The 10,492-nt window shown below is 34.2% G+C and overlaps 1 protein-coding gene across 1 annotated transcript in view; it reads left to right on the forward strand.

The window, feature by feature from the left end:
- The window catches only part of Tsp42Eg (Tetraspanin 42Eg), a 75,760-nt gene extending 67,377 nt beyond the window's left edge, over window positions 1-8,383 (forward strand). The window contains exon 5 of the mRNA XM_075312024.1: window positions 7,424-8,383. Coding sequence (XP_075168139.1) covers window positions 7,424-7,504 — 81 coding nt within the window. The 3' untranslated portion in view covers window positions 7,505-8,383. The remainder of the gene's footprint in view (window positions 1-7,423) is intronic.
- Window positions 8,384-10,492: the final 2,109 nt, after the last annotated feature.

Here is a 10,492-nt window from a genome sequence, read left to right on the forward strand (position 1 = left end):
TGCGTTATTATATCTGTGAAATACATATATCTCTCCAAAAGGCTCTGTTAGAATGCATGATATAATTGATGCAAAAATCTGCACTCACAAAAAAAAACGAAAAATAATAATAAAATTGTATACCAAAATTTTAACCTTCAGTTAAGAATTTTAGTATTGATTCCGAGCCCAAGACGTGGTTTCTTTAAAATAAAGATATTTTAAATAAGTAACAATTATTAGAATACATATTACTTTTTTGGGATACAGATGACTTTATAGAATTTTACCTTTTAATTGTTTGAGTATATTAATACTTTTTTTCGCAAAGAGTTCAATTCCAGGATAACAATTTAAATTATAATAGAAATATGAAAGTACAAAATGGTATCTTAAAAAAGAGCCTTTAATCAAGTCAAATATTTAGTATCGTTAAGTCCCTATTCTGTATGTTCAATAATTTTAATATTTTTCTTTAAATGAAAAATTATTACATTAAAGAAAATTAGCCTTACACATAAAAAAATATTATCACGAAATTAATTGATCCAATTAATTTTTAATTGAAATGTCTTCAATCGCAGAAATGATAAAGGGTGATACGGTCAAAATTTGGTCAAGGGAAAACGCGTGTAAATCGGTGAAATCGTTTATTTAAAAAATCAAATTAAATTTCTTTTTCAAGTTCAATTAGTATAAAATTCAGGAAAAATATTCAGTTAGGCTTTCGCTTTTCCAAATCCGAAATGCCGGGCCTCACGCTTGACACCTGCCATTAGATTTTGTACAGCCACCTTGTCCACCTTCTTCGCCGCAGAAAGCCAGTTTGCCTTGAACTGCTGCTCGTCCTTAGCAGTTTTTTGGTCTTCTTTAGGTTCCGCTTGACAATAGCCCAGTATTTCTCAATTGGGCGGAGCTCTGGCGTGTTGGGAGGGTTCTTGTCCTTGGGAACCACCTGCACGTTGTTGGCGGCGTACCACTCCATGGCCTTTTTACCGTAATGGCAAGATGCCAAATCCGGCCAAAACAGTACGGAACAACCGTGTTTCTTCAGGAAAGGCAGCAGACCTTTATTCAAACACTCTTTCACGTAAATTTCTTGGTTGACAGTCCCGGAAGCTATGAAAATGCTGCTTTTCAAGCCACAGGAACAGTGGCTTGCCAAACCAGATATTTCTTTGCGAACTTTGACAGTTTTATGTGCTTGAAAATATCTGCTACCTTTCCCCTTCCTTTTGCCGTATAAAACTCCTGTCCCGGAAGCTGCTTGTAATCGGCTTTGACGTAGGTTTCGTCGTCCATTACCACGCAGTCAAACTTCGTCAGCATCGTCGTGTACAGCCTCCGGGATCGCGCTTTGGCCGTCGTATTTTGTTTATCATCGCGATTTGGAGTCACTACCTTCTTGTAAGTCGATAGTCCGGCTTGTTTTTTGGCTCGATGCACGGTTGTAGACGATAAACCCCGATTAGTTGCGGCATCTCGGAGAGAGAGGTTAGGGTTTCGCTTGAAATTACCGGCAACTCTCTTTGTCGTCTCAGCGGCTTCCGGTTTTCGATTTCCCCCCGATCCAGACTTCCTGGCTGTCGACAAACGTTCCCCAAACACTTTAATTAAATTTGTAACGGTTGGCAACTTTTAGCGATTTTGCCAGCTTTGCGTGCGAGTAGCTCGGATTTTCGCGATGCGCGAGCAATATTTCGATACGCTGCTCTTCTTGCTTGGACGGCATTTTGACAACTGAACAGTGAATTCCTAAATCAAAATAGGAGCAACGTTCTACACACACACACCTTCAAAATGAGGGGTGTTCAGGTTTTTTAAATGCAAAATTGAAAGAAATACGTCAAGTTTATATTGACCAAATTTTGAGCGTATCACCCTTTAGTATCAATTAAAAAATTAATTGATATTAGTAATTTTTGTTTCCAAAAATTTTTTGAATCAATTAAATTTTTAATTGAATATTTTTTAAAACTCAATTAGGACTTTTAGTGGAAAAATTTTAGTGAATTTTTTTTTCTGTGTACCTCTAAAGTAGTTCGCCTTTAGCGGAGGAGTGCGAAACTCTCCAAAAAATTTAAATGCATCAATGTTAAACGATTGAAAATATTCTTTTAATAAAAATGTAATTATTTTATATAAACTTCAATATAAGTTTAGTGCATTGTTAGGTTAATATTTTTTTTAGTGTAATTGTATATCAACATATTAACCTAATACTGTTTAAAACTAATGGGGCGAATTTGAGATCGAATTATAATTAAATGGCCGAATACTTAGAGGGAAAATAAATTTCTATTAAAAATTTACTATATACAGAAGAAAATATCACCAAAGTATTTCTAAATAAAAAGGTAATTGAAGCTGATAACTTTTTTAATTAAAAAATTAATTGATACAATTTTAATCAAACTAAAAACATTATTCAAATAAGTCAATGATTATTTTTTTTTAATAAAAAAATTAATTGATACAATTAACTTCATAAACTAACTCGGAAGACTAAGTCAGTTAAAAAAATTATGGAAGTTTTTAACATTAAGTCAGCTAAGAGAGCGATTGAAAACAGTTAACAAATTAATTGAGTTTTGCAATAAACAAAAATAAATTTTTAATTAAAGCAATTAAAAAACATAAACTATATGTTATTTATTGCTTCAGGAAACTATCGCCTACTACTGATTACATCTTTGATATATGCACTTAATTTAATGTAAAACCTTTGTGAATTGAAAATTGTTTATGAAGCATTTTTTTATGTCCAATTAAAACTGCGATTGACACTATCATTTTCGAGTTTGAAGACATTTCAATTAAACATTTAGGTTAGGTTTTGTGATTAAATCAGAAAAACATTTTTTCTGTGTATCAAACAAAATCCAAAGATTCTGGCATTTCTTTAAGGAGTTTAGCATATATTCCGATCCAAACATGCGGCTTTTTAAAAATAAAGAAATGTTGTAAGGAGGTATTTAGCTTTTAATCTAGGCTCTATGTAATTAAAATTATTTTACAGATATTATATATCAGATATTCAATCCCTTTTTGCAATATACAGTAGATAGGGTCACGAAAAAAAGTTGATGTGGTCACCCCCCAGATTTGTAGCATATTCGAAGACAATTTCAGAACACCAAAACTTTTTTTTTCTGTGCACCCTACGACCCCCCGAAATACAATTTATTGTGCTGTGTCGTCATTTGAAGTCCGATCGAAAAGAAACGCATATCGTTGTTCGTGGTTGATCAGGGGCTATATTTCGTGCATTGGTCATTTTTCACTCCGACGTCAAATTTGATTTTTAATTTTTTTATTTCGCTTCGTATACCCCTATGGTGGCCATTGCTGATAACCATTATAAAGATATTAACAAAATATGAAACTTTTGCTTTTGAAGTATTTACTTATATTCATAAACAAAAAAGTTACAGAGATTTTAAAAAGTCAATAGGTCACCCTACACACCACCAAATAGTTTTTGCTGTGTTGTCATGATGTCCGATCGAAACCACATGCACATCGTTATTCACATCTACGAAATTAATTTATAAGGCATTTAGAACACAAAACCAGTTTATCTGTAAATTTCTAACGGTACCTTTGTATACATACTCGTTGTTTGCACTACGGCATTTTCTGCGTTATGCAAAGTGCAAAGTGTTTTTGCTAGAACAACTTGAGAGCCTACTGTTTTCATCACGTTTATTTATAAGGTTTATTAATAATTTTCTAATTGATGTATTTCCGACAGTTGGAATTTTCGTAATTTTCCACAATTCTGTTACCACTTTTATTGCAACTTGTATATAATATGTAAGCTTTTTATTTTTTTAACACTTGCGGTGCCTGCTTTCTTTAAATATAAAAGGAATTCAATAACTTGATGATTTGTTGGTAATTTAGTTTTGTCGATATCCCGAGCTTCGAATTTCATTTTGTTTTCTCTTTTTCAAATACTATCAACAGCCTTCTCTCACAAATATATGGACAGACTTAAAAAATCATGTAGCGAAAGTGATTGTTAGAATTTTAACAGTAGGATCTCAAATTGTTCTAGCAAAAACACATGCACTTTGCATAACGCAAAAAAATGCCGTAGTGCAAACAACGAGTATGTATACAAAGGTACCGTTAGAAATTTACAGATAAACAGGTTTTGTGTTCTAAATGCCGTATAATTTAATTTCGTAGATGTGAATAACGATGTGCATGTGGTTTCGATCGGACATCATGACAACACAGCAAAAACTATTTGGTGGTGTGTAGGGTGACCTATTGACTTTTTAAAATCTCTGTAACTTTTTTGTTTATGAATATAAGTATATACTTCAAAAGCAAAAGTTTCATATTTTGTTAAGATCTTTATAATGGTTATCAGCAATGGGCACCATAGGGGTATACGAAGCGAAATAAAAAAATTAAAAATCAAATTTGACGTCGGAGTCAAAAATGACCAATGCACGAAATATAGCCCCTGATCAACCACGAACAACGATATGCGTTTCTTTTCGATCGGACTTCAAATGACGACACAGCACAATAAATTGTATTTCGGGGGGTCGTAGGGTGCACGAAAAAAAAAGTTTTGGTGTTCAGAAATTGTCTTCGAACATGCTACAAAACTGGGGGGTGACCGAATCAACTTTTTTTTTCCTTTAGGCCGTGACCCTATCTAATATACAGCTATTCATGTAAGACTTCAAAGTATAAAAGTCTTAGCCAATATTTGAAGCGTTTTTATCCATAGTCCAAAGATTAAATGTCTCGGTTGATTTAATGATTATTTCTTTAAATCAAAACAACAACATGCATATACGGCCGTAGGTTCGGCCAGGCCGAATCTTATGTACCCTCCACCATGTATTGCGTAGAAACTTCTACTAAAGACGGTCATCCACAATAAAATCACTTGGGTTGCGGCCGATGGCAAGACACTTTTTAACATCACCTTCTAAATTGTAAGTTAGTCCATGTGGGATATATAGTAGACAAAAGAAAGGTCGCTTAAATACGTATATTCAGTTCTTGACCGGTATATATAGGGAAGAACCGATATGAACTTTTGTGCGGTAATTATAGAGCCAGAATTGAAATATGGGGGTCTCTTTTAGAGGTGTGCACGCGACTCACGCGTGAGTCGTGAATCACGCTGATGGTAATGGCGTGAGTGTGCGTGATTAACCAAACAAATGTCATGCGAGAGCGTGAGTCACGAAAATAATATCTTCAAGAGTGTGTGTAAGTAACGAATTTCGGAAAAACACGTTCACGGCAATAATCCCGCTTACGAACATAAAATGCTTACGAGTTCAATTCATATATAATTTTAGTGACATCCTAAGTGTTAAAAGTTTTATAACGCTCTCGATTTTAATCATACTCATATTTTCAGTCAGTTTCTATAGGTAAATTACTTATAAAATTATTCGTGAGTCACGACATTTTTCGTTAGTCACGACATTTTTCGCGAGTCACGACATTTAAAAGATTTTCGTGCGTGAGCGTGTGTCCTACCAAAAAATATCGTGCGTGAATAAGATTTCTCCGTCGTGAGTGTGCGTGAGCGTGAACGTGCACACCTCTAGTGTATTTATATGGGGGCTATATACAATTATGAACACGATTCTACCAAAAATGGCAGAATTTTTACTGTTTGGTAGATTTGCAGAATTCTTGATGTTTTGGAAGATTTTGCACAATATTCCCCTTCAAGTACGAGGTGCTTCATACATTTTCTGTAGAAATGACATTTTGACAAAATTTACTATAGAAATAAAATTTTGACAAAATTTTCTATAGAAATAAAATTTTGACAAAATATTGTATAGAAATTATATTTTGACAAAATTTTGTAAACTCATAAAATGTTGACAAAATTTTCTATAGAAATAAAATTTTGACAAAATTTTCTATAGAAATATAAAATTTTGACAACATTTTCTATGGCAATAAATTTTTGGTAGATTTTTTTTTGGCTCGAGTGGCAGTCGTGATTTTTGTATGATTGGGAATCGGACCAATTTTGGCATGGTTGTTATCGGCCATATACTAGCGAAACGTATCAAATTTCAACCGGATCGGATGAATTTTGCTCCTTCAAGTGGCTCCGGAGGTCATATATGGGGATCGGTTTATATGGGGGCTATATATAATTATGAACCGATATGGACCAATTTTTGCATGGTTGTTAGGGATCATATACTAACACCACGAACCAAATTTAAACCGGATCGGATGAATTTTTTTCCTGCAAGGGGCTCCGAAGATCCAATCTGGTGATCGGTTTATATGGGGGCTATATATAATTATGGACCGATATGGACCAATTCTGGCATGGTTGTTAGAGACTATATACTAACACCACGTACCAATTTTCAACCGAATCGGATGAAATTTGCTTCTCTTAGTGGTTCCGCAAGCCAAATCTGGGGATCGGTTTATATGGGGGCTATATATAATTATGGACCAATGTGGACCAATTTTTGCATGGTTGTTAGATACCATATACTAACACCACGTACCAAATTTCAGTTGGATCGGATGAAATTTGCTTCTTTTTGAGGCTCCACGAACCAAATCTGGGGATCGGTTTATATGGGGGCTATATATAATTATAGACCGATGTGGACCAATTTTTGCATGGTGGTTAGAGACTATTTACCACCACCATGTACCAATTTTCAGATAGATCGGATGAAATAGGCTTCTCTTAGAGGCTTCGCAAGCCAAATCTTGGGGCCCGTTTATATGGGGGCTATACGTAAAAGTGAACCGATATGGCCCATGTGCAATACCATCCGACCTACATCAATAGCAACTACTTGTGCAAAGTTTTAAGTCGATAGCTTGTTTCGTTCGGAAGTTAGCGTGATTTCAACAGACGGACGGACGGACATGCTCAGATCGAAATGGCATAAATTAATTAATTAAGAAAACAAAAATAATACGAAATGTTAAATATTAATCTTCTTTTAATTATATTTTTAAGATACTTGTCCATGATTCCAGTCGTAACATAAAAACGAAATTTGTAGTAAGCATCATTTGTTTTATCTCGTTAGTAAATCGTGTTAAGTATATCTAGAAAATATTAATTTTTTATTATTGGACTTTTTATATCATTATTATAATCATTATTATACAACACAAAATATTGCTAAAAATTTTTTATTCTTTATATTGAAGATGAAATAGTTTAGCATTTATAATATTTTAAAGGATTTATAATATCCCAAGCTGTATCCATGATTTAACGATTTTCTAGAAATCAAAATACACAATAATACTAAAATTGTAATTGTAATACTAAAATTGTTAAATAAGGGTCGAAGTGTTTTTCCGTAAAAAAAAATTATTCGAGCTACTGTGCATATACCTATATGTTATTTTCTTATGTTTCTGATATGATTTGTTTTTCTTTTCTTCTTCTTCTTATTTTTAGCTAATTTGTGCCATTTTCGCATTCGTTTTGGCCAACAGTATTGTGAATCGTTGGCGTCGAGCACAATACTATCCCAAGTAGATGGCAATTAAGTGCGCACCTTCATCATCTTCGTCATCGCCGCCATTTCGAGCGCATCGGAGACATCAAAATGATCATTAGGATCATAAGCAACATGACGTGATCATTTACGATGAATGTATTCTAGATTATTATTATTTGCTCTGGAAGCAGTTTTTCCGGGGGAAAATTTTTTGAAATGCTATCTCAACGCTCGAACGCAAACCAAAGATAAATAAAATCAATTTCAACTTTCATTCTGTATCGCCTTAAGAATTCACCAACTGCCACTGATGCTGAAACGAAAATGTTGGTATATGATTGTCTAGCCACGATAATCAGTCTACCTCATCACTGTCATCACATTATGATTATATCAAAGTTCTAAAAGAAAATTGACATGGATGCTACCTATTGGGAACATTGTTCACTTTTATTGTTTTTTTTTAGTTTTATCATTGAAATAATTCAAAAAACAAAAATATTTTAAATTGAATATGGTTTTAATTTTAATTTAAATCTTTATACTCTACTGATGTTTTAAGGAAACCTTAATAATTTACTCAAAAAAGAACAATTGTTTAATAATTAAGCTTCATGAAAAAAATTATAATTGTTTCACATTTGAATTTTTTAAATATTGTTTACTATCTAACTGTAATATTTTTAAGATTAAGTTACCAACTCATACTGTAAATTTCTAAATAACGATATTAACCAACTATAAAAATGAAAGCATTTAAGTTATATAAAAGAAAACAACAGCCACAAATATCATGTATAAACGAACGAAATTACTTTCATAGTTTTAAGAAATAAAAAACAAAAACAATAATTTTTATAATAATAAAGAAAGTTAATAATATCCGACAAATGTTTGAAAGAAACGGATATAATGATCTTTGTCCGCTTATTTGTTAATGTACAGTGAAAAGACTAAACGTGTAAGTTTACGGAGGACTTGTATGGGGATTACGAAATTATTATGATGTACCTGTCTTTTTATTTTGGATGGATGGAACCTCCCCTGGGCCCGGCTTTTTGAAAATTGTACTTAAGTTCTCCAATTTTCCACTAGACAAAAATCCGCTACGTTATTTGTCTATATTTAATCGGGCAGGGGGGGCCTCACTTCTGTCTGACTTTTTTAAGTATAATGAAAAAACTAAACCTTTCCGATTTACTTGAAATTTATAGGGAACATGCGAGAAGACGATTAAATTAATAAAGTTTATATTATTTTGCGATTTTTTTATACCCTCCATCATAGGATGGGGGTATATTAACTTTGTCATTCCGTTTGTAACACATCCAAATATTGCTATAAGACCCCATAAAGTATATATATTCTGGGTCGTGGTGAAATTCTGAGTCGATCTAAGCATGTCCGTCCGTCCGTCCGTCCGTCTGTTGAAATCACGCTAACTTCCGAACGAAACAAGCTATCGACCTGAAACTTGGCACAAGTAGTTGTTATCGATGTAGGTCGGATGGTATTGAAAATGGGCCATATCGGTCCACTTTTACGTATAGTCCCCATATAAAGGGACCCTCAGATTTGGCTTGTGAAGCCTCTAACAGAAGCATATTTCATCCGATCCGGCTGAAATTTGGTATATGGTGTTTGTATATGGTCTCTAACAACCATGCAAAAATTGGTCCACATCGGTCCATAATTATATATAGCCCCCATATAAACCGATCCCCAGATTTGGCTTGCGGAGCCTAAAAGAGAAGCAAATTTCATCCGATCCGCCTGAAATTTGGCACATGGTGTTAGTATATGGTCTTTAACAACCGTGCAAAAATTGGTCCATATCGGTCCATAATTATATATAGCCCCCATATAAACCGATCCCCCTATTTGGCTTGCGGAGCCTCAAAGAGAAGAAAATTTCATCCGATCCGGCTGAAATTTGGTACATGATGTTGGTATATGGTTTCTAACAACCATGCAAAAATTGGTCAACATCGATCCATAATTATATATAGCCCCCATATAAACCGATCCCAAGATTTCGCTTGTGGAGCCTCTAAGAGAAGCATATTTCATTCGATCCGGCTGAAATTTGGTACATGATGTTGGTATATGGTCTCTAACAATCATACAAAAATTGGTCAACATCGATCCATAATTATATATAGCCCCCATATAAACCGATCCCCAGATTTGGCTTGCGGAGACTCAAAGAGAAGCAAATTTCATTCGATCCGGCTGAAATTTGGTACATGATGTTGCTATATGGTCTCTAACAACCATGCAAAAATTGGTCCACATCGGTCCATAATTATATATAGACCCCATATAAACCGATCTCCAGATTTGGCTTGCGAAGCCTCACAGAGAAGCAAATTGCATCCGATCCGGCTGAAATTTGGTACATGGTATTGGTATATGGTCTCTAACAACCGTGCAAAAATTGGTCCACATCGGTCCATAATTATATATAGCGCCCATATAAACCGGTCCCCAGATTTGGGTTGCGGTGCCTCAAAGAGAAACAAATTTCATCCGATCCGCCTGAAATTTGGTACATGATGTTGGTATATGGTCTCTAACAACCATGCAAAAATTGGTCCACATCGGTTCATAATTATATATAGCCCCCATATAAACCGATCCCCAGATTTGGCTTGCGAAGTCTCCAAGAGAAGCAAATTTCATCCAATCTGGTTGTAATTTGGAACATGGTGTTAGTATATGATATTTAACAACCGTGCCACAATTGGTCCATATCGGTCCATAATTATATAGAGCCCCCATATAAAACGTTTTCCAGATTTTACCTCCGGAGCCTCTTGGAGGACCAAAATTCATCCGATGCGGTTCAAATTAGGAACGTGGTGTTAGTATATGGTCGCTAACAACCATACCAAAATTGGTCCAATCACACAAAAATTGGTCCATATCGGTTTAAAATAATCTACCAAAATTTTATTTCTATAGAAAATTTTGTCAAAATTTTATTTCTATAGAAAATTTTGTCAAAATTTTATTTCTAGAGAAAA

This window comes from Haematobia irritans, chromosome 5 (genome assembly GCF_050003625.1).
Source record: "Haematobia irritans isolate KBUSLIRL chromosome 5, ASM5000362v1, whole genome shotgun sequence".
Classification (NCBI taxonomy): domain Eukaryota; kingdom Metazoa; phylum Arthropoda; class Insecta; order Diptera; family Muscidae; genus Haematobia; species Haematobia irritans.